This window comes from Capra hircus, chromosome 14 (assembly GCF_001704415.2).
Source record: "Capra hircus breed San Clemente chromosome 14, ASM170441v1, whole genome shotgun sequence".
Taxonomy (NCBI): domain Eukaryota; kingdom Metazoa; phylum Chordata; class Mammalia; order Artiodactyla; family Bovidae; genus Capra; species Capra hircus.
In genome coordinates this window covers 8,448,579-8,474,181 of record NC_030821.1, presented here as the reverse complement: position 1 = coordinate 8,474,181, position 25,603 = coordinate 8,448,579, and the positions used below count along the sequence as shown (strand labels likewise).

The following is a 25,603-nucleotide window of genomic DNA, read 5'->3' as shown; positions in this document are numbered from 1 at the left end:
ATCTTTGTAAGTTTATGAAATTGATTTATAAATTCAACAAAGTGATTAGCTTGAGTACTAATTTATGCTAATAAACCCAGATAATAGATTCATAATTCAGAATGTCCATTTATTAATTTACAGTAGAGTTACACCTTTATAGTGACCAGAATATTTACATATGGCTCCAGCATAGTCCCCTTAAAGATACCAAGGTCCCTCAGACATGAAATAGGTAATCAAGCCCTTGCTTGCTGGATATAAAGTAAGAGCAAAGACAGTTAGGTGGTCTTGAAAGATACTTTACTCAGTCTTTGACAGACTGGGAAACCAGCTTCCATTTACCATAGTACATCCTGTTCCAGTGACTGGGATGCTAATGACCGTCAGTCCCTGCATATTAGAGAGTACTGTATATATTCCAGCAATGGTTTGTAGAGCAATACTCCTTTTTCAATATTCTGATCAATCATGTACCAAAAAGAAATTTGTCACTGTATTTATTTATTTTTTTTGTAAATTGTCCCCCACTACAGGTTAGTTTGTTTTTAAAATCATTGAATGTTAGAACCAAAAGGGAACGTAAACATTCAGTTCAGCTTTTGTTTTCTAAAGAGGAAACTGAGGCTTGGAGCAACTAAATCCTTTGCCCAAGATCACATGTGTTGGAGCTTACTCAGTCCAGTGTTGAATTGCTCATTACTGCTTCATGCAGGAAGTCAATTATTTCATTCATATTTGAGGTTCATAACTTTCAGATTCCATTCTTGAGAGGTACCCTAAATTGCTTGCTCACATTTAGGTAATTCCCCGTGTTTATTAGAAGCACACTTACAAGCTCTTTAGCTGGATTATTTCTTAGAATTATGCTGAATCTTCTTTATTTTCATTGCCAGTGGTGATATTTTTTAATCTTTCTCAAACTGTGGATATAACTTATTTGAGGCTATGGTTTAATTCACCTGCTAGGTGAAGTTTCTTCCTCTACTCCACCTGTGTATACTTACTTTGAGCTTTTTGTTCAACACCAGTTATTCTTTTATATACTTTCTTTTTTTTTTTTTTAGTTTAATTATCAGAATTTTAATTTTTTTATTTTTATTTATTTTTTATTTTTTATTTTTTTAAATTTTAAAATCTTTAATTCTTACATGCGTTCCCAAACATGAACCCCCCTCCCACCTCCCTCCCCACAACATCTCTCTGGGTCATCCCCATGCACCAGCCCCAAGCAAGCTGCACCCTACGTCAGACATGGACTGGCGATTCAATTCTTACATGACAGTATGCATGTTAGAATTCCCATTCTCCCAAATCATCCCACCCTCTCCCTCTCCCTCTGAGTCCAAAAGTCCGTTATTATATACTTTCTTAAAAAGACTTCTGCTGCTGCTAAGTCACTTCAGTCATGTCCGACTCTGTGCAACCCCATAGATGGCAGCCCACCAGGCTCCTCGGTCCCTGGGATTCTCCAGGCAAGAATACTGGAGTGGTTGCCATTTCCTTCTCCATTAAAAATACTATTCCATAATTTATATAATCACTGAAAGATCTATCTCATGTTTATCTCTTGATACTGTTTTCTCTAGGGCAGATGTTACATTTCCTTAATTCTAAGATATACATTTTAATGTTTTTATAATTGGTATACATTTTTAAATTGACTTGTATTTTGTTATGTTGTTCGGGCCCGCCTCCAGCAGTTTTTATATCAGTAGTGTAATTTGTGACTTCTTTTTTTTTCACCTTTAATAGTTATTGTTAATTGATACTTGAATTTGCCCATGTATTACGTTTGTTATTTCCCTGGTCTTACTGCTTTTCTAGCATATAGACCTTTGTTTTTTAGGGATCTTAACTTATATGAATTTCGGTTACCACAGTTTATTTTTAATTTTTGTATTTATTGGAATAGAGTTGATTTCACAATGTTGTGTTAGTTTCAGTTGTATAGCAGAGTGATTCAGTTATACATATACATATATCTATTATTTTTCAAATTCTTTTCCCATTTAGGTTACTACAGGTTATTGAACAGAGTCCCTTGTGCTATACAGTAGGTTATCTATTTTCAATATAGCACTGTGTTTATGTCAGCCCCAAACTCCCAGTCTATCCCCCCCCATATATTGTGATTGGTAGCTTCTTATAATCAAGTGATTTTATAGAGATTTGTACACTAAAAGTAAGCCATGACACAAAACAGACTTCTGTTTTATAGATTGTGTCTCTGTTATAAATTTAAAGCGACGCAAGGAAAAATAGAACTTTAAAAAAACTAGGGTATGAGTATATGTATTCACATGTTTTCTTCTTTTTAGACAATATGTGCACTCATTTGTGGGCGTCCGATTGTAAAACCAGAATATTTTACTGAATTTCTTAAAGCAGTTCAGTCCAAGAAACAACCTCCAGAAATTGAAAGGTATATTGTGTATTTGAAATATAACAAAATATGACATACAAAATATGATTGCACTGGCTTGATTTAGGTTAATTCCCTCTTTATTGATTATATCAGGATGTAACATTACAGTTCGGCATTATTAATGAAAATTTTTTGTTAGTATCTGCAGAAAGTTTCCCAAGCAATTCTTTGTTGATTGTTCTTTATCCTGGTGAAACAGATATGACATGTGTGCCAACATTTAAAGAAAAATATTAAAGGATAGTAATGACCCCGAGGTAGGACCAGTGGATACACATGGCTGGGGCCAGGCATCGTGCACGCAGGGCACCTGGAATTGTGAGGTGCCGCAGCCCCATTACAGAGCTGGAGTCTTGGACCAGAATATGAACAGGGCTGTGGCCTTAGAAATCGAGCTTATTACCTTCTTTGAAAAATGAGGCTAATACCTGTCGTGCTCAATGTTTTAAGTATTTCGTATTATTAGTATTATTTATTTTAACTACTGGTATACATTAAGTCTGAGCTTACTGATTTGTAATAGGTGCTTATTGAAAGAAATGTAACTAATTGCGATATCTGGCAAGATTCATAATAGCTTTCTTAGTTACGTAATTTTTTGGATGCTGTACTAAATTTGAAAACCACCAGACTGAGGATCTGTCTACTGTACCTACTGCAGCATCATATCTGCAGTAACATAAATGGCAGTTTGGGAGAAATATACTTGTGATTTTTCTTTTCAGATTGCATGGTTAGAATACTGTTCACTATAAAATGGTGAGTGTTTTTAGTCAACATAAGAACATACTTAAAATGTAGGTCAGTAGCTTATAGTCTAAATGATATAACAGATTTGAGGAAGTTTAAAAAAAATCTAAAATTCTATGCAAATTAAATATTTTACTACAAATTTAAATTAAGTATTAACTCAGTTCAGTTCAGTTGCTCAGTCGTGTCCAGCTCTTTGCAACCCCATGGACTGCAGCATACCAGCCCTCCCTATCCATCACCAACTCCCAGAGTTTACTCAGACTCATGCCAGTTGAGTTGGTGATGCCATCCAACCATCTCATCCTCTGTTGTCCCCTTCTCCTCCTGCCTTCAATCTTTTCCAACATCAGGGTCTTTTCTAATGAGTCAGCTCTTCACGTGAGGTGGCCAGAATATTGGAGTTTCAGCTTTAGCATCAGCCCTTCCAGTGAATATTCAGGACTGATTTCCTTTAGGATGGACTGATCTCCTTGCAGTCCAAGGGACTCTCGAGTCTTCCCCAACACCACAGTTCAAAAGCATCAATTCTTCAGCACTCAGCTTTCTTTATAGTCCAACTCTCACATCCATACATGACCACTGGAAAAACCATAGCTTTGACTAGGCAGACCTTTGTTGGCAAAGTAATCTGCTTTTTAATAGGCTGTCTAGGTTGATCATAACTCTCCTTCGAAGGAGTAAGCGACTTTTAATTTCATGGCTGCAGTCACCATCTGCAGTGATTTTGGAGCCCCCAAAAATAAAGTCAGCCACTGTTTCCACTGTTTCCCCATCTATCTGCCATGAAGCGATGAGACCAGATGCTATGATCTTCGTTTTCTGAATGTTGAGCTTTAAGCCAACTTTTTTACTCTCCTCTTTCACTTTCATCAAATGGGCTCTTTAGTTCCTCTTCACTTTCTGCCGTAAGGGTGGTGTCATCTATATATCTGAGGTTATTGATATTTCTCTCGGCAGTTTTGATTCCAGCTTGTGCTTCTTCCAGCCCAGCGTTTCTCATGATGTACTCTGCTTATAAGGTAAATAAGCAGGGTGACAATATACAGCCTTGACATACTCCTTTTCCTATTTGGAACCAGTCTGTTGTTCCATGTCCAGTTCTAACTGTTGCTTCCTGACCTGCATATAGTTTTCTCAAGAGGCAGGTCAGGTGGTCTGGTATTCCCATCTCTTTCAGAATTTTCCACAGTTTACTGTGATCCACACAGTTAAAGGCTTTGGCATAGTCAATAAAGCAGAAATAGATGTTTCTCTGGAACTCTCTTGCCTTTTTGATGATCCAGCAGATGTTGGCAATTTGATCTCTGGTTTCTCTGCCTTTTCTAAAACCAGCTGAACATCCGGAAGTTCATGGTTCACGTACTGTTGAAGCCTGGCTTGGAGAATTTTGAACACTACTTTACTAGCGTGTGAGATGAATGCAATTGTGTGATAGTTTGAGCATTCTTTGGCATTGCCTTTCTTTGGAATTGGAATGAAAACTGACCTTTTCCAGTCCTGTGGCCACTGCTGAGTTTTCCAAATTTGCTGGCATATTGAGTGCAGCACTTTCACAGCATCATCTTTCAGGATTTGAAAAAGCTCAACTGGAATTCCATCACCTCCACTACCTTCATTCATGATGATACTTCCTAAGGCCCACTTGACTTCACATTCCTGGATATCTGGCTCTAGGTGGGTGATCACACCATCATGGTTATCAGGGTCGTGAAGGTCTTTTTTGTATAGTTCTTCTGTGTATTCTTGCCACTTCTTATCTCTTCTGCTTGTGCTAGGTCCATACCATTTCTGTCCTTTATTGTGCCCATCCTTGCATGAAATGTTCCCTTAGTATCTTTAATTTTCTTGAAGAGATCTCTAGTCTTTAACATTCTATTGTTTTCCTCTGTTTCTTGGCACTGATCACTGAAGAAGGCTTTCTTATCTCTCTTTGCTGTTCTTTGGAACTCCGCTTTCAGATGGGTATATCTTCCCTTTTCTCCCTTGCCTTTTGGTTCTCTTTGTTTCTCAGCTGTGTGTGAGGCCTCCTCAGACAACCGTTTTGTCTTTTTGCATCTCTTTTTCTTGGGGATGGTTTGATCAACACCTCCTGTACAACATTACAAGCCTCCATCCATAGTTCATCTGGCACTCTGTCTATCCAATCTAGTCCCTTCAATCTATTTGTCACTTCCACTGTATAATTGTTAGGGATTTGATTTAGGTCATACCTGAAAGGTCTAGTGGTTTTCCCCACTTTCTTCAATATAAGTCTGAATTTGGCAATAAGGAGTTCATGATGAGCCACAGTCAGCTCCTGGTCTTGTTTTTGCTGACTGTATAGAGCTTACATCTTTGGCTGCAAAGTATATAGTCAGTCTGATTTCGGTATTGACCATCTGGTGATGTCCATGTATAGAGTCTTCCCTTGTACTGTTGGAAGAGGGTGTTTGCTATACGAGTGTGTTCTCTTGGCAAAACTCTTTAACCTTTGTCCTGCTTCATTCTGTACTCCCAAGGCCAAATTTGCCTGTTACTCCAGGTGTTTCTTGACTTCCTACTTTTGTATTCAGTCCCCTATAATGAAAAGGACATCTTGTTTGGGTGTTAGTTCTAGAAGTCTTATAGGTCTTCATAGAACCGTTCAACTTCAGCTTCTTCAGCATTACTGGTTGGGGCATAGAGTTGGATTAGTGTGATTTTGAATGGTTTGCCTTGGAAACAAACAGATCATTCTGTCGTTTTTGAGATTGCATCCAAGTACTGCATTTCAGACTCTCTTGTTGACTATGATGGCTACTCCATTTCTTCTAAGAGATTCTTGCTCACAGTGGTAGATATAATGGTCATCTGAGTTAAATTCACCCATTCCAGTCCATTTTAGTTCGCTGATTCCTAGAATGTCAGTGTTCACTCTTGCCATCTCCTGTTAGACCACTTCCAATTTGCCTTGATTCATGGAGCTAACATTCCAGGTTCCTATGCAATATTGCTCTTTACAGTATCGGATCTTGCTTCTATCACCAGTCACACCACAGCTGGGTATAGTTTTTGCTTTGGCTTCATCCCTTCATTCTTTCCGGAGTTATTTCTCCACTGATCTCTAGTAGCATATTGGGCAGCTACTGACCTGGGGAGTTCATCTTTCAGTGTCCTATCCTTTTGCTTTTTCATAACTGTTCATGGGGTTCTCAAGGCAAGAGTACTGAAGTGGTTGCCATTCCCTTCTCCAGTGGACCGCATTCTGTCAGAACTCTCTACCATGACCCTTCCATCTTGGGTGTCCCTACATGGCATGGCTCATAGTTTCATTGAGTTAGACAAGGCTGTGGTCCGTGTGATCAAATTGAGTAGTTTTCTGTGATTGTGGTTTACCCATGCTAATTATTTCATTACCAGTTTTAAAATATTGTTGTTGCTTAGTTGCTCAATTGTGTCTGACTCTTTAAAACCCTGTCGACTTCAGCATGCCAGGCTTCCCTGTCCTTCACCATCTCCCAGAGTTTCCTGAAACTCATGTTCATTGAGTTGGTGATGGCATCCAACCGTCTCATCCTCTGTTGCCCCCTTCTACTCCTGTCCTTAATCTTTCCCAGCATCAGGGTCATTTCCAATGAATCAGCTCTTCAAATCTGGTGGCCAAAGTATTGGAGCTTCAGTATCAGTCCTTCCAGTGAATATTCAGAATTTGATTTCCTTTAGGACTGACTGGTTTGGTCTTGCTATTCAAGGGAATCTGAAGAGTTTCTCTAGTACCACAATTCTGGTACTAGATATTTTCAGTTCTGCAGTGCTCAGTCTTTTTTATGGTCCCACTCTCAAATCTGTACATGACTACTGGAAAAGTCATGGCTTTGACTATATGGACCTTTGCCAGGAAAGTGATATGTCTGCTTTTTAATATGCTGTCTAGGTTTGTCATAGCTTTTCTTTCAAGGAGTCAGCGTCTTTAAGTTTTATGGCTGCATTCACTGCAGTGATTTTGGAGCCCAAGGAAAGAAAATCTGTCACAGCTTCCACTTTTTTCCATTTGCCACCAGTTTTGGAACTAGATGCCATGATCTTCATTTTTTGAATGTTGAATTTTAAGCCAGCTCTTTCAATCTCCTCTTCAGTTTCATTAAGAGGCTCTTTAGTTCCTTTTTGCTTTCTGCCATTAGGGGGGTATTATCTGCTTGTCTGAAGCTGTTGATATTTCTCCCAGCAATCTTTATTCCAGCTTGTGTTTCATCCCGCCTGGGTTTCATATGACGTATTCTGCATAAAAGTTAAATAAGCAGGGTGACGATATACAGTCTTGTCATACTCCTTTCCCAATTTGGAACCAGTCCTTTGTTCCATGTCCAGTTCTAACTGTTGCTTCTTAAACTGCATCCAAGTTTCTCAGGAGTCAGGTAAGGTGGTCTGGTGTTCCCATCTCTTTAAGAATTTGCCACAGTTTGTTGTGATCCTCACAGTCAAAGGCTTTAGTGTAGTCTCCCTTTCTCCTTTAATATATATATGTGTATATGTACATAAAATATATATAAAATATTACTAGCTATGTTAAACTAATTTGCCCAGTGCAGATGTTTTTACAAACTGTTTATACCTGATAATGTGTATTTGCTTTTAAAAGTAACTGAACATCAGATTTTCTCTTTGTTTTCAGTTTTCACTTGGGAGGTCTCATGTATTTTATTATCTGGTTAACAGATAATATGCTTTCCTCTAGAAAGGAATCATCATATTTTATTTATTTTTTGGCCATACCAAGTGGCTTGCAGGTTTGAATCCAGGCCCTCAGCAGTGAAAACATGGAGTCCTAACCACTGGGCCACCAGAGAATTCCTGAGATTTTGAAATAGATGATTCTTAACCTTTTTTGAGTCCTAGATCCCCGTGAGAACTTGAAAGCACTGATCTCTCCTCTGAAACTTCACTTACTACCAACTTGAAAGTGAAAGTCGCTCAGTCCTCTTGGACTTTTTACGACCCCATAGACATAGCCCATGGAGTTTTCCAGGCTAGAATACTGGAGTGGGTAGCTTTTCCCTTCTCCAGGGGAATTCTCAACCCAGGGATCGAACCCAGATCTCCCGCATTGCACTGGATTCTTTACCAGCTGAGTCACAATGGAAGCCCAAAAATACTGGAGTGGATAGCCTATCCATTCTCCAGGGGATCTTCCTGACTGAGGAATCGATGTGGGGTCTTCTGCATTGCAGGCGGATTCTTTACCAGCTGAGCCGTCAGGGAAGCCCAACTTGCCTAGTGCTTATTATGAGTCTCCCTAGAAAAGTTGATAAATACTGTAAATAATGACTCTTGTTACAGCTAATAAACCATTTTAATTCTAGATTACTTAGGAATGGAGGGATATGATAAGTTTTTACTACCGGTGATATGTTTTACGGTTTTTGGAATTTTTAGAATCAGTCATTGATTCTTACTTATTTAGGATCTCAGTGTATTCAACTTGCTTTTTTGTTGTTTTCACTTTAGGTTAAGCGTAGTTTTTTTTCTGACTTCAATTTGTAACTGTATTAACTTTAATGGGTGTAATGAAACATCCCTACTCTAAGATTGTTCAATAACTCCTAACTCAGTGTTTACTAGGAAAGACTATTAGTTCATGTTTGATAATCAAGTTTTAATACTATTTTAAATTATGTAGTTTTTTGCCTTAATAGATTCATATACCTTTTGGGATCCATTTTGATATGTTTATGCAAGACTGTGTACTCAGTTATTAAATAGAAAAAAGATTAAATTTAAGATATTAAATAGTAGTAAGATGGTTTATAAAAGGATATGACATAAAAAATAAACACGCAAGCAAGCTATAATATTTTTACCTAACAAAAAGTGTAGTCCTTTGTTGCAGTTATGTCTGCATCTCTGCACTGTTACTGTGAAACAGAGTAAGTCAGGGGTAAGATAGAGTACCTGATGTGGTTAGTGATGTCTGATTTTCTTACACTGTTATAGAAGTACCATTATAGATGATTCCATTTAAAAGAAGTATTTAATTTTGATACTCTGTGCTCTAATATAGGAAGTCCATTAAAATATTGTTTATGTCTGAATATTAAAAAAATGATCCCTCAAGAAAAAGGGAGTTTCCCTTTATTTGAAAATTTGCAGAGTTTCTCATATTACAGAGTGCTTTCTCAGTTACTTTATTTCAAACAACAAGCATTGCTTTGAGAAAACACTGTTGGAAGAGAGTCCTTACATCACACAAAACTAGCTGAATATTTCAACAGTGTAAGGCTCTGACTGCCCTATGCCTAGGCCATTTCTCATGGTTCTGTTTACAGTGAGAAACCTGGAGGGATGAAGTAATATCTCCTTCCAAGGACAAAGAGCAGGGCTGCTGAAAGCTTCTTATAAAATGGATGGATTCCTAAGTTCATTGTAACACTGCTCTCGGGAGGTACCGTCTGTGTCATCCCCATGGAACTTGGTATTAGGGGAGCTGCTGCAAACACAGTGAGGTTTAACTGCTGGCTTTTCTCTGACCCAGGAGTCTCCTGTCTTCTGCCAACATCCATGAAATGGGTACAAGTTAACTTATTATCTTGTAATAAAATCGCAGACCCAAAAGATACATTAGCCTGAAACAAACATGGTAAATGAAAGTTTAGGAAATTATAAAGTTTAATTGTGTATTGTATCTCTTTGCTTTAATTTGCATTTTCTTAATGATACATGATGATACTAAGCATCTTTCCATATGCATATTTGCTCTCTATATTTCTTTGAGGAGGTATCTAATAAAGTCTTCAGTTATTTTTAAAAATCAGGTTGTTTGTTTTCTTATTGTTGAATTTTAAGAGTTCTTTATATATTTTTGATAACAGTTCTTTATAAGATTTGTGTTTTGCAAATGTTTTCTCCCAGTCTGTGGTTTGTCTTTGCATTCTCCTGACATTATCTTTCACAGAGCAGAACTTTTTAATTTTAATGAAGTCTCACTTATCAATTATTTATTTCATGGATCACGCCTTTGGTGTTATATCTAAAAAGTCATCTCCATATCCAAGGCCATCTAGATGTTCTCCTATGTTATCTTATAGGAGTTTTATACTTTTGCTTTTATATTTAGGTCTATGATCCATTGTGAGTTATTTTTTGTGAAAAGTATATGATCTGAGTGTAAATTCATTTTTTTTTTTTTAAATGTGAATGTCCAGTTTCATCACCAGTTGTTGAAAAGACTGTAAACTCCATTGTAAAAGATCAGTTGACTCTATTTATGTGAGTCCATTTCTGGGTTCTCTGTTCTCTTCCACTGATCTGTCTCTTTTTCATCAGCAACACACTCTATTGATTACTGCCACTTTATATTAAGCCTTGAATTCTGGTAGTGTCAGTACTCTAACCTTGTTCTTCCTCAAGTTATTTGGATTGCGTTTATTTTTATAGATCAAGTTGGGAAGAACTGACATGTTGACAATATTAAGTCTATCCATGAACCTTAGTAATTTTTACTAGAAGGTAGAGAAACTAAAAGACTGGTCAGTTAACAGCTCTAACAAAAGAACTGACTATATAGAATGTTGAAACTATGGACTGATGAGAAGTTTCAGTGATTATTTCTTGGTTTTACATTTCTATTTTCTTCTATTCCCTAATATCTATGGATGACTAAGATGTTGTTTATAGTATTACCTTAAAGAGCTAAAAGATTGTGTTTTTAAATCTTTGAAAATTTTATTTAAACTGACAAAATGTAGGTTCTAAAATTTCCTGAGCTTCTCCAAAGAGATTTATAACCAAACACGATGAGGTTTCCCAGGTGGCTCAGTGGCAAAGAATCTGCCTACAGTGTAGGAGAACCAGGAAACACAGGTTTGATCCTTGGGTTGGGAAGATCCGAGTAGGAAATGGCAACCTGCTGCAGTATTCTTACCTGGAAAATTCCATGGACAAAGGAGCCTGGCAGGCTACAGTCCTTGAAGTCTCAAAGAGTCAGGCACAGTGGAGCGGCTGAGCACACACTCATGCAAGCAAGTCTAATATGCACATAGAATTTGATTTCTAATGGATGGTATTTCAACCATTTGTTACTTTTTTTTGTCAGTTTTGGTTTTACTTTTATCACTTTTTAAAAGCTTCTTTGTATTACTTCTTCTCTCAGCCATTTGTAATTCGCGTAATCGTTTGGTTTATATATATGTAATTGTCTCTTGTTAGGATTGCCTGCTCTTACATTATGTAGTTTTAGAAAATAAAGAACAGTTCTGCTGTTCTGTGTTGCACCTGTCATTATATTTATAGTAAAAGCATTTTGGTATTTTCAGTCCTTTAGTCCCAGGTAAAACTCTTTAACAATACAGTTGTATTATGGAAATTAAGCCTTTCTAGTTTTCTAGTCCAGATTGCCTAATTCTGTTTACAAATTTAATGTGCAGTATAGTATGTAATTATAATATACTTAATTTTTTATAGTTTTTACCCACCTGTTGATGAACCAGCTATTGAAAGTAAAAATATTGATCTATCAGGACGCCAGGAAAGAAAACAAATCTTCAAAGGGAAAACATTTGTCTTTCTAAATGCCAAGCAGGTAATGTTATAAGCTAAATTTTCCTGAAGAAAATGTTATAAACTAGGATAAATTATTATCAGTTATTAGTTATTAGTACATTTCCTTTTGAGATCTTGTGTCAGTGTCTGAAGGGAAATAAAAAACTGCCTAGGCACCAGAACTTGCCCAGTGTTCATGTATATGACTGTGGCATTTCTTAATATCTGTTAATTGGCTGATTAATTAAGTTTATATAAATATATACAAGGAAGAGACCAAAAACTTTTAACTTCTAATTTGTTCGGTTAGTTAGCAGCTGTTGAATGTCTTCTATGTGATGAACTGAGAGTTCCAGAAGTTTATGTTATAGGTGGAAAAATAAATAAGCTCACAGTTCCAGAACTGTGTAATGAGGGATAGTAATGGTACCTAGTGAACTAGGGGTTTTCTCCTAATGGAAGCTCAGATTGTCCTGTCAAGAAGTAGGATCATTTAATTTTAAGCATGTATTCAAGAAATTAATTATGGCTGTTCATTATTTTTTCCTTTTTTTTCCCCCATTTTTAGCATAAAAAATTAAGTGCAGCAGTTATATTTGGAGGAGGAGATGCTAGGTTGATAACAGAAGAAAATAAAGAAGATGATAGTTTCTTTTCAGCTCCTGGAACTTGTGTTGTTGATGCAGGACTAACAGATTCACAGACTTTAATTCCTGACTCTCAGAAAAAATGGATTCATTCAATTATGGATATACTCCAAAGGTACAGAATTATTCTTTATTAGGTTTTTTTTTTTAAGGGAAAGTAGGTTATTCTATATGTAAATTATTTATACTCCACATAGTAATATAAAGGCATATACAATCTCAAAAATGACAGAATGATCTTGGTTCGTTTCCAAGGCAAACCATTCAATATCCCAGTAATCCAAGTGTGTGCCCCAACCACTAATGCTGAAGAAGCTGAAGCTGAATAGTTCTATAAGACCTTCTAGGATTAACACCCCCCAAAAGATAACCTTTTCATCATAGGGGACTGGAATGCAAAAGTGGGAAGTCAGGAGATACCTGGAATAACAGGCAAGGTTGGCCTTGGAGTACAAAATGAAGTAGAGCAAAGACTAACAGAGTTTTTGCCAAGAGAACGCACTGGTATAGCAAACACCCTCTTCCAGCAACACAAGAGAAGCCTCTACACGTGGACATCACCAGATGGTCAACACCGAAATCAGATTGATTATATTCTTTGCAGACAAAGATGGAGAAGCTCTGTACAGTCAGCTTAAACAAGACCAGGAGCTGACTGTGGCTCAGATCATGAACTCTTTATTGCCAAATTCAGACTTAAATTGAAGAAAGTAGGGAAAAACCACTAAACCTTTCAGGTATGACCTAGATCAAAGCCCTTATGATTATACTGTAGAAGTGACAAATAGATTCAAGGGATTAGATCTGATGGACGGAGTGTCTGAAGAACTATGGACGGAGGTTTGTAACATTGTACAGGAGGTGGTGATCAAAACCATCCCCAAGAAAAAGAAATCCAAAAGGCAAAATGGTTGTCTGAGGAGACCTTACAAACAGCTGAGAGAAGAAGAAAAGTGAAGGGCAAAGGAGAAAAGGAAAGATATATCCATCTGAATGCAGAGTTCCAAAGAATAACAAGGAGAGATAAGAAAGCCTTCTTAGGTGAACAATGCAAAGAAACAGAGGAAAACAATAGAATGGGAAAGACTAGACATCTTTTCAAGAAAATTAGAGATACCAAGGGAACATTTCATGCAAAGATGGGCACAATAAAGGACAGAAGTGATATGTACCTAGGACACAATAAAGGACAGAAGTGATATGTACCTAATAGAAGCAGAAGATATTAAGAAGCGGTGGTAAGAATACACAGAAGAACAACACAAAAAAGATCTTAATGACCCAGATAACCACAATGGTGTGATCACTCACCTAGAGCCAGATATCCTGGAGTGTGAAGTCAAGTGGGCCTTAGGAAGAATTCCTACCAACAAACTAATGGAGGTGATGAAATTCCAGCTGATGTATTTCAAATCCTGAAAGATGATGCTGTTAAAAGTGCTGCACCCAATTTGCCAGCAAATTTGGAAAAAACAGCAGTGGCCATAGGACTGGAAAAGGTCAGTTTTCATTTCAATCCCAAAGAAAGGCAATGCCAAAGAATATTCAAACTACCACACAGTTGCATTCATCACATACTAACAAGGTAATGCTCAAAATTCTGTAAGCTAGGCTTCAACAGCAAATGAACAGAGAACTTCCAGATTTACAAAATGGATTTAGAAAAGGCAGAGGTAACAGATCAATTTGCAAACATTCTTTGGATTATAGAAAAAGCCAAGCAATTCCAGAAAGACATCTACTTCTGCTTCATTGACTATGCTAGAGCTTTTGACTGTGTGGATCACAACAAACTGTGGAAAATTCTTTAGGAAATGAGTTACCAGACCACCTGATGTGTCTCCTGAGAAATTTGTATGGAGGTCAAGAAGCAACAGTTAGAACCAGACATGGAACAACGAAAACTGACTCATAGTTGGGAAAGGAGTACGTCAGGGCTGTGTATTCTCACCCTGCTTATTTAACTTCTGTGTAGAATATATCATGTGAAATGCCAGGCTATATGAAACTCAAACTGAAATCAACATTGCCAGGAGAAATATCAGTAATCTCAAGATAGGCAGATGACATCACCCTAATGGGAGAAGGTGAAGAGGAACTAGAGAGCCTCTTGATGAAAGTAAAATAGAAGAGTGAGAAAGTTGGCTTAAAATTCATCATTCAAAAAATGAAGATCATGGCATCCGGTCCCATCACTTCATGGCAGATAGGTGGGGAAAAAGATGGAAACTGTAACAGACTTTATTTTCTTGTGCTCCAAAATCACTGTGGACAGTGACTGCAGCCATGAAATTAAGACTTGCTCCTTGGAAGAAAAGCTATGGCAAACCTAGACAGTATATTTTAAAAAGCAGAGACATCACTGAGACAAAGGTCCATACAGTCAAAGCTGTGGTTTTTCTAGTAGTCATGTACAGATGTGAGAGTTGTACCATAAAAAATGTAGAGTGCCAGAGAACTGGTGCTTTCTAATTACGGTAGTGGAGAAGATTCTTGATAGAGATCAAACCAGTCAATGCTGAAAGACATCAACCCTGAATATTCATTGGAAGGACTGATGCTGAAGCTCCAATACTTTGGCAGCCTGATGCAAAGAGCTGACTCATTGGAGAAGACCCTGATGTTGAGACGGATTGAGGATAATATGACCCAAATCCCACTGCTGGGCATACACACTGAGGAAACCAGAACTGAAAGAGACACATATACCCCAATGTTCATTGCAATGCTATTTATAATAGCTAGGACATGGAGGCAAGCTAGATGTCCATGGCAGATGGATGGATAAGGATGTTGTGGTAAATATACACGTAAATGGACTATTACTCAGTTATTAAAAAGAACTCATTTGAGTCAGTTCTAATGAGGTAGATGAAACAGGAGCCCATTATACAGAGTGAAGTTAAGTCAGAAAGAGAAACACCAATACAGTATATTAATGCATATATATGGAATTTAGAAAGATGGTAACAACAATCCTATATGCAAGGCAGCAAAAGAGACACAGATGTAAAGAACAGATTTTTGGACTTTGTAAGAGAAGGTGGGGTGGGATGATTTCAGAGAATAGCATTGAAATATATATATTACCATATGTAAAATAGATGACTAGTGCAAATTTGGTCCATGAAGCAGGGCACTCAAAGCTGGTGCTCTGGGACAACCCAGAGGGATGGGATGGGGAGGGACGTTCAGAATGAGGGGACACGTGTGCACCCGTGGGTAATTCATGTCAATGTATGGCAAAAACCACCACAGTATTGTAAAGAAATTATCCTCCAATTAAATTAATTCATTAATAAACAAAGGTTAAGAAGGGAACGACAGAGAATGTGATGGTTGGATGGCATTACCTACTCAAGGGACATGAGTTTGAGCAAACTTCGGGAGATAGTGAAGTTCCGCGAAGCCTGGTGTGCTGCAGTTCATGGGGTTGCAACTAGTTGCACATGACTGAGCAACTGAATCATAACATATACAAGAATTATTATAAAGATTTTATTGTATATGGTTTGAAAATTTATTGTGACTTAGTATGCTTAAAGTAGAATAGATATATCCATGATAATTTTCTCTCGATACATATTTTCTGCCTCTTTTTTGTTACTTTAATAGAATTTTCAGAATATACATCTCTTTATAAAGTAGTATTTGTTTTCCTCTAGATTATGTAGTTGAGAAAGTTAAAACTCAAATATAAAATGTTTTCTGAAATAACCTAGAAATGTATTTTTCCCTGGATGATTAGTACCCATTGAAAATTTATATAAAAATTTTTATCCCTCCTGTATATATAGGCTACTATAGGAATGGGCTTCCCTGGGAGCCCAGTTGGTAAAGAATCTGCCTGCAATTCAGGAGAACCCGGTCTGATTTCTGCATCAGGAAGATCTGCTGGAGAAGGAATAGGGTACCCACTCCAGAATTCTTGGGCTTCCCTGGTGGCTCAGCTGGTAAAGAATCTGCCTGGAATGCGGGAGACCTGGGTTCAATCCCTGGGTTGGGAAGATCCCCTGGAGAAGGGAAAGGCTACTCACTCAGTATTCTGGCCTGGAGAATTCCATGGACTGTATAGTCCATGGGGTTGCAAAGAGTCGGACACGACTGAGCAACTTCCACTTTCAATTTTCATAGGAAAGCAGAAAAAAAAGTATCAAATATACTAGAATAGTGTTTGTAATTGGGGGAGGACCATTTGAAAGCACTAAAGCAAGGATTCTTTTCCTGGACTCTTTATTGGTATTAATAATCTTTGAAGTACAAAGTAAGAAATCAGCCTTGGCAGTCTGTTGACTAAATTCTTATTCACTTAGTAAAACATTATTAGGGCTTATGGTATTTGTATGTATAAAATGTCCATAAATAAACAAGCTATCTCCAGTGTTCATTTTTCTTATCCCAGGAGTTCTTCTGACCATGAAGGACTTTTTAAAAAAATGAATTTGCTGAAGTAAAAAGTAAAACTTCAGTCTGTGTCCCATAAATATTTTGCTTAATGGAGATGTAGTAACTGCTGTGAAAAAGGAAATACCTATGTAACAAAAGTACCATCATATTACTGTAACCAAAATGTACTATAATTATGTTTTAGGCACTGGGGATATAATGGTAAACAAGATAGCCATGGTTGTCTAGAGGAAAAGACAGAGACAAGTAAACAGATAACTACAAATGTGCATAAGGAAGCAGAGTAACAGAGCAGGCGGGGAGAAGTTTATTCTAAACAGAGAAAGCTGCTTTCAGGCAGTGTTTTACCTATGACCCGTTTTTAAAAGACATGCCGGACAACAGCAATAATAACTTACTTACTGTAAGCTGGTCCTGTTTTAAGCATTTTACATATATTAAGGCATATTTTACATATTTAGGCCACACAGAATCCTGTGTATTTTTTTGTCATGATTCTCATTGTGCAGAAAGGGCAAAAGGGGATTTGAGTAGAACACGGGGACTGATGAGAGGAGCCAGCATGTTAACCTGCGGGGTCTGGGTCCGGAGCCCGTTCCATCTTGCTGCCTTTCATGTATAGGGACCCTGAGGTAAGAACAGAGCCAGGGTGCAAGGTTGCTCAGAGGCTGGTGACCAGATCATGAGGTGACATTTTGTTCTATAGTCTTCGGCTCCTGTTTCAGTTTGGTTTTGGAAGGAGGATGATTTTACAGTTAGAGAAAGACTATCACTTAAAATAACACCTGTCCAGTTAGTCTAAACCATTGATTGTCATGGAAAGTGCAGTTACAGCAAACCAGTAACTTCAGCTATTGACTGAATTTCATACAATCTGCCAACATTGGGATTGGTTAGTGCCATGATTCTGTTGATTCGTTGTCAGAAGATTATTTTAAGCCACCGAGTTTTGCAGTGGTTTGTTATCCAGCATTATTTTAAAAATAACTGACTGACTTAATAGTATAACAAACAAAAAAAAAGAAGTGGCTATAGGATATCAGTTAAATATCTCTGAAAAAGATTAGAAGCCTAGGGGAACAATATAACCGTGATGTTTGTCCTTGCTGAGATATGTTCCCAGTATCTTAGTCCAAATTTAGGAACTCTTTTTGTTGCTGATTTTTTCCTTTTTTTATCCTCTCTGCCCTCTCTTCTCACCTGCTCCATGGCTTTGCATAAAATTGAATGAATTACAGTCTTTGGATTATATGATACACTGTCATCACTGAACTAAAATAATATATATTCATTTTGTTCACTAATTATTTTAAATAAATTTCTGTTATTGTAAACTATTGAGACCATCTTTGTATGTTTCCTGCTGGTACTTGTGCAGGATTTTCTTTGGGATATATTACTACATTACTAGGGTTAGAACATTCAACAGTATCAAACTGTTTTGCACTTTATACTTCTACCCATGGTATATAAGAGATCAAGTTAGATGCACACCATTTTCAAGACTTGGTATTTTCAGACTATCATTTTTGCCAATTTAATGGATATTTAATCATATCTTGTGATTTTGATTTATATTTCTCTGATCATGCTGCTGCTGCTGCTAAGTTGCTTCAGTCGTGTCTGACTCTGTGCAACCCCATAGACGGCAGCCCACCAGGCTCCCCCGTCCCTGGGATTCTCCAGGCAAGAACACTGGAGTGGGTTGCCATTTCCTTCTCCAGTGCATGATCATAGGTGATGGCTAACATTTCTTCAAATGTTTATTGGACATTTAGTTTTCCTCCTTTGTGAGATACATGTCTCTCGCCCAGTTTTTTGTTGGGATAGTTGTATTCGTTTTATTAAGGTAGAGATTTCCCCACTTTTATATGTTCTTCTGTGTGTGTGGTGTCTGTGTATATATATTAATAGTTCTCTATCATTTTATTACATGTGTAGGTTCGTGTACTCGCCATAGGTAAGATACAGGACAGTTCCATCACCACAAGAATCCCTCATGTTGTTCCTTTATAACCACACATCCCTCCCCACTTCCCACTCCCTGTTTTTAAACTTTGGCAACCAAAAAAGTTGTTCTCCATTTCTAAAATTTTATTGTTAAAAAAATATAAATGAAATCATCACAGCATATACCCTTTTAGAATTTTGTTTTCACTCACCATGATTCCTCAGAGATTCATCTAGGTTTTGTATATCAGTCCTTTTTTATTGCTGAGTAGTGTTTCATGGTATCAACAACCATATATGGGTATTTTAAATTACATTTTCCAGTTTACTGTTGATGTATAGAAGTTCAGCTGACATTGATAATAATATCATGTCCCACCACCTTGTCAGACTACTCTTTATTTCTGATTTATCTGTAGTCTTTTTTTCTGTAAACCATATCATCTGAAATGATATTTCTCTCCTTTTTAATCCTTATGCCTTTGGTACTGCTCTCTGTTATTCTCTTTCTCTCTTGGTTTTAGATGAACTGGGACATCCAAAGTGGTGATGGTAGCCACATTTATCTTACTATTGACTTTAAAAAGAATGCTTCCAATGTTTCTCCATTTAAGATGATGTATATCTATACAACATTGTTATGAAGTGTGTATTTTATAAAGCCCATCTTTATAACTAATTTTCATAATATAGTTTCAGAAGTGTTAGTAGCATAGTAAATTTTGAATTGCTTAAAATATTAAGTAGGTATTCATATATATCATTGATGATACTTTTTTAAATCTGGGTTTTTTTTTTAGTATTGTTATAATTGCACAGAGTTCAAGTCTAATTTAAATTGTTGTTTAGTCACTAAATTGTGTCTGATTCTTTGTGACCCCATGGACTGCAGCCTCTACGCTTCCCTGTCCTTCACCATCTCCCAGAGTTTGCTCAGACTCATGTTAATTGAGTCAGTGATGCCATCCAACCATCTCATCCTGTGTCCCTCCCTTCTCCTGCCTTCACTCTTTCCCAGCATCAGGGTCTTTTCCAGTGAGTCAGCTCTTCGCATCAGGTGGCCAAAGTATTGGAACTTCAGCATCAGTCCTTCCAATGAATATTCAGGGTTGCTTTCAAAACAATGAATGTTAAGCGTTTGAAAAAATATCTTTAAACTACTTCAGCCACTTAAAATACATATGCATATATATATATTATTTATTCTGTGGTATGGATATACTGCAGTTTGTTGAATCATCCACCCATGAAAGAACGTGTGCGTTTTTTCAGTTTTTGTTACAAATAAAGCTGCTGTGAACATTTGTGTACAGGTTTCTGTGTGAGCATAAGTTTCATTTCTCTGGAATAAATGCCCACAAGTGCAGTTTCTGGATTTTAAGGTAATTGCATATTTGTGTGGCTTAAAAAAATTTTTTTCTTTATATATTCTTGACATTAATCCTTTTGTCACTTTTATATATTACAGAATCTGTTACCACTTTGTAAAGTATCTTTTTATTGGGTTGATGAATGAAAGTCCTTAATTTTAGTATCCTAAAAGTTAACTATCTTTTATTGTCAGTATTTTTTTTTAATTTTACTTAAGAAATCTTTTTCTACTCATAGATCAAAAAGATATTCTCTTCAGTTTTTTTATTAATATTTTGATATTTTGGTTTTGAAATTTATCTTTAATCTATCTGAGACTCATTCTATTTTATACCAAGGGACCTTAAATGCATGGGAATGTATTTGGCTTTTGTTTGTTTCGTTGAGCAGTATAACTGTTCTTGTACCAATACCACGTTTACGACATTGTCTTAATTACTAGAACAATTTAAGCCTTCAAATCTAGCAGGACAGATCTTTTCTTTCTGCTCTTCTTCAAAAGCATCCTGGCTATTCTTGGCTTTTTATTTTTGCATATACGTTTTAGAGTCTTTTTTTTTTTTTTTTTAGTTTTTTATTTTTTTAATTTTAAAATCTTTAATTGTTACATGCGTTCCCAAACATGAACCCCCCTCCCCCCTCCCTCCCCATCACATCTCTGTGGGTCATCCCCATGCACCAGCCCCAAGCATGCTGTATCCTGCGTCAGACATAGACTGGCGATTCAATTCTTACATGATAGTATACATGTTAGAATGCCATTCTCCCAAATCATCCCACCCTCTCCCTCTCCCTCTCCCTCTGAGTCCAAAAGTCCGTTATACACATCTGTGTCTTTTTTCCTGTCTTGCATACAGGGTCGTCATTGCCATCTTTCTAAATTCTATATATATGTGTTAGTATACTGTATTGGTGTTTTTCTTTCTGGCTTACTTCACTCTGTATAATCGGCTCCAGTTTCACCCATCTCATCAGAACTGATTCAAATGAATTCTTTTTAACAGCTGAGTAATACTCCATTGTGTATATGTACCACGGCTTTCTTATCCATTCATCTGCTGATGGACATCTAGGTTGTTTCCATGTCCTGGGTATTATAAACAGTGCTGCGATGAACACTGGGGTACATGTGTCTCTTTCAGTTCTGGTTTCCTCGGTGTGTATGCCCAGCAGTGGGATTGCTGGGTCATAAGGTAGTTCTATTTGCAATTTTTTAAGGAATCTCCACACTGTTCTCCATAGTGGCTGTACTAGTTTGCATTCCCACCAACAGTGTAGGAGGGTTCCCTTTTCTCCACACCCTCTCCAGCATTTATTGCTTGCAGATTTTTGGATCGCAGCCATTCTGACTGGTGTGAAGTGGTACCTTATTGTGGTTTTGATTTGCATTTCTCTAATAATGAGTGATGTTGAGCATCTTTTCATGTGTTTGTTAGCCATCCTTATGTCTTCTTTGGAGAAATGTCTATTTAGTTCTAAAAATATGGAACGCTTCATGAATTTGTGTGTCATCCTTGCGCAGGGGCCATGCTAATCTTCTCTGTATCGTTCCAATTTTAGTATATGTGCTGCCGAAGCGAGCACTAGAGTCATCTTTTTAAAAACTTTACAAAACCAAAATTTTTCATTTTACAAAGGAAAAGGAAACATTTTTCAAATGTTTAACATTTTAAAAAGACCTTTCAAGCTACTACAACCACTTAAAATATCTCTGTAATACATATTAAAAAGGGTTTTAAAGCCCTTGAAACTTGTGTAGTTTCTATATAGCATTATTAAGTTAAATTATATTTGGTTTATGTCATTATTCACATTACAGAATAACAAAAAATGAGTTCACCATAGATTCCTTTAATAAGATTCAGTTATACATGTAAATTTGGTCAAATGATTTGATTTACTAAAGTTAAAATTATAATACATATATAGATGTAATTTATATATAGTTCTTTGTACTTTTTTTCCCTCCTTCTCTCCCCTCCCCTTTTTCTTTTTCTCTTTTAAGTCTTAGGATTCTAGTAATCATAGATTTGCTTTAAAAAAAATTATTTTATTGCTTCATCTGAATATTACTGTTCTTAGTGTGAAAATTATAGAGTTTTAGAACTGGAAGGATCTATATCCCTTAGCTTAGATCTGTATTTTACAGGTGAAATAATTGAATTACTAAAAGGTGATGAACTTGCACAATGTAATGTTGCTCCAGTGAATAAGCTAGTACTATGCTGCTGCTGCTGCTAGGTCACTTCAGTTGTGTCGGACTCTGTGAGACCCCATAGACGGCAGCCCACCAAGGCTCCCCTGTCCCTGGGATTCTCCAGGCAAGAACACTGGAGTGGGTTGCCATTTCCTTCTCCAGTGCATGAAAGTGGAAAGTGAAAGGGAAGTCGCTCAGTCGTGTCCAACTCTTAGCGACCCCACGGACTGCAGCCCACCAGGCTCCTCCATCCATGGGATTTTCCAGGCAAGAGTACTGGAGTGGGGTGCCATTGCCTTCTCCAAGCTAGTACTATATGTATTTGCAATTCTCTCTGTACCATTAAATTGTGATATCACCTGAGGGGAAAAAAGGATAGATTCAGTTGATATCATCTTAATAAAAATTGTTAATTTTAATGTATTATTATGCTTAAACTATTTTATTCTAACAGGCAGGGTCTTAGACCTATTCCAGAAGCAGAAATTGGATTAGCAGTTATTTTTGTTACTACAGAGAATTACTGTGATCCACAGGGCCAGCCCAGTACAGGTAATTAAAATATTATTTTATTGATTCTTCAGCAACTTTATATATAAATGGATGATAAGCTGTATGTACATTATACTTGCCAGGGTGACCATTTTTACCATCTTTTAAAGGTCATATGTTTATCCATTCATTTATTCATTCAGTAAATATTTGTGGCTACTAAGTACTTGGCATGGTTGTAAGTACTGAAGGAACAGTGGTGAATAAAGTAAGCAAGATACCTTTACTGTGAGCTTTATATCCTAGAAGTCAGGATTCAGACAGTTAACAAGGATACACATCTGATAAGTTCTGTTAAGGCCAAGTACAAAGGGAAGGCTGAAAAGTGACGTGATAGTGACTGGGAGTAGGCTCTTTTAGATTGGGAATCAAGTATGGTCTCACTTAGTATGTCATGTTTGAGCACCTTATGTCCTGAAGTGATGGGGAAAGGCAGCAATGGAAGGATCTGGGTAGCAGAATTCCAGGTAGAAGGAACAGATCACAATCACACCTGTGTGGAGAATGGATTCCAAAGGCCCCAAATGGAAGTGGGAACATGAGTAGAAGCTCCTGTGAAGGTCCAGTTGAGAGGAGCCTGGTGCCTTGGACCAAGGTGGGCAGCACAGTAGAGAGCAGAAAAACAAACGGAGGCCAGGTTTTGGAGCTAGACCCAGCAGGTCTTGCCTGTGTAGGATTTAGAAACAACTTAGATCTAGTCTTTTGGCATGAATAACTGGTTGGATGATGGTGCCATTTATGCAGATAAAGAAAACATATTATAATCATCTCCACGTTGACTGTTACAAAGCCATTTTACGCAGAGCAACTATTAGCCTTTTTTAAAAAACTCACTCCCCTACTCTCTTGATAAGCTGATGTTGCCGTTAAGAAAGTGGTTCATTTATTTTTTCCTTCTCGCTTCTTTACCTTAGATATTCTTACATTTATTGTCCTTGCTAACTTTTCTTTGTCCAGCTATGAGTGCATCCATTCAGTATTTCTTTATACATTTATTTGCATCCTAGATTCTTTTTAATAGTTACTTATCAGCAGTTATTGGGCTTGAACCAAAAGGCAAGTTATGACAGCACCACCTGATTATGTGCTTCAGGCAGTATCACAGGAGGTATCATTTATGTTGTAGCCCACTGAATGGCACCCATAGAATTGGACAGTGTACCTTCCGATTGGTAATAATAGCTGCCATCGCTTGAATTTGCAAAGATTGCAGTGCTTTACATATGGCATTCCAGTTTAATATGCAAAACAATCCTTTTAAGAGAGATGACATTTTTGCATCTTATAGGTTAGGAGACTGATGTACAGAGATACAGAGAGGTTAAGAAATTAGCCAGAGGTCACATAAGAAATAATTGAATTCAAACTGACTCTAAGTCAAAGCTGTTATGATAATATTGTATTGCTCTTGTGATTGATGGTGTGGGGGTTACTGGGAGCAGATATGAAAAGGTAGACAGCTAGTCCTTAGATTTTATGATTCGGTGAGAATGCTTATTCACCTGAAATCTCTACCCTTTCCCATGAGTGCACTGGACATACTTCTGTCTTTAAACAGTTAACCTTCAAATACAGTTTAAGAGCTTGTGAAGTTTTCCTTATAGTTGTGGGATGGTGACTGTTTCCTCAGAATTCATGACTGAGATTCTCGGAATTTATCCTTAGAGTCAGAAGTAAAGTATCTCTTTAGCCTCTTTCAGAAAACTACTTTAATGTAGATACCAAAAGTGAGCCATATTCTTGGAGAAGCTGTCCACTGGCGAGCTCCCAACCCTTTAGAAATAGCATATACTGTAGATACTATTTTGTTGACAGTGGATTTCTGTTCTGTTATAGAAAAAACAAAACCCTATGTATAATTTCAGATTTTAACAACACAACAAAAATATGTAAAAATAAACAATCATTGAGTCTTTCTGTGTGGCTCCCCTTTCCCAGTACCTGTTTGGGACAACTGTCCTTTGTTTTTCTTTCAGAAAACTGGTTTCTCAGTTAGATAGGTGCTTCAGAAACATTTTTTTTAATGCAGATTCACATTCTGTGTAATTCAGGATATTGCGGGATGCAGCCAAGGCATCAGATTATTTTGGTTTGTTTTGCTTGATTTTAACCTCCTGTTTATTATATAAACTCCAAGAAACTAAGGAAGGACTGGGCTAGAGAGGAGGTACTCAGACCATCAACTTCAGTCATTTTTTTTACTCATCCAAGACCTGAAATTCTCCCTCTGTAGCTTCTGCTCACGAGGCTTACTCCCATCAAGATACTGCCCTATTTGAACCCTCTGTATCTTTCTTTCCTGAGGGCTGTAACAGTTGCCCCCAGTGAGAGTCCTGCCTCCATATTCATCTATACAGTTAATTTTTCACTTTGCCACTAGAATCACTTTCCCATTTCCTAAAAACTTTTCCTTGTTCTTATTATCTGTCAAATAAATCCTTAAGCCCTTTGTCTAGACTTTTGAGCTTTCAACAGTTTAGCTGTGGCCTATCTCTTCCCATTGTCATCTCTTTTGTTTAGTATACTTCCCTAGAGAATATATATGACATGTTTTTTAGAATTTCTTAATTTATTTGGGAATAATTCTAACTTATAAATAAAATAACATGTATAATATGCTATATTTGTATATGTGCCATACTCCTTGACCATGCTCATCATGGTCCTTGTTCCTAGAATGCCAACACTGCTCTTCAAAATCTGACTCATTTCACAAATGCATACCTCCTTCATGAAGTTTTTCTAAGTTTTTTTCCCTCTCACTACTCTTCTCCAAGTTAATTATTCTGTTTTCTTTATCCCAGTAACTTTTTTTGTGTTCCAGTT

General features: G+C 37.1%; 1 protein-coding gene across 3 annotated transcripts in view; it reads left to right on the top strand.

The window, feature by feature from the left end:
• Nucleotides 1-25,603, top strand: part of NBN (nibrin) — a 58,458-nt gene that overhangs the window by 8,100 nt on the left and 24,755 nt on the right. For all 3 annotated transcript variants that reach the window (XM_013969289.2, XM_013969290.2, XM_013969291.2), the window contains 4 exons: nucleotides 2,301-2,404; nucleotides 11,576-11,693; nucleotides 12,222-12,415; nucleotides 22,680-22,777. In XM_013969289.2, coding sequence (XP_013824743.2) covers nucleotides 2,301-2,404; nucleotides 11,576-11,693; nucleotides 12,222-12,415; nucleotides 22,680-22,777 — 514 coding nt within the window. The remainder of the gene's footprint in view (nucleotides 1-2,300; nucleotides 2,405-11,575; nucleotides 11,694-12,221; nucleotides 12,416-22,679; nucleotides 22,778-25,603) is intronic.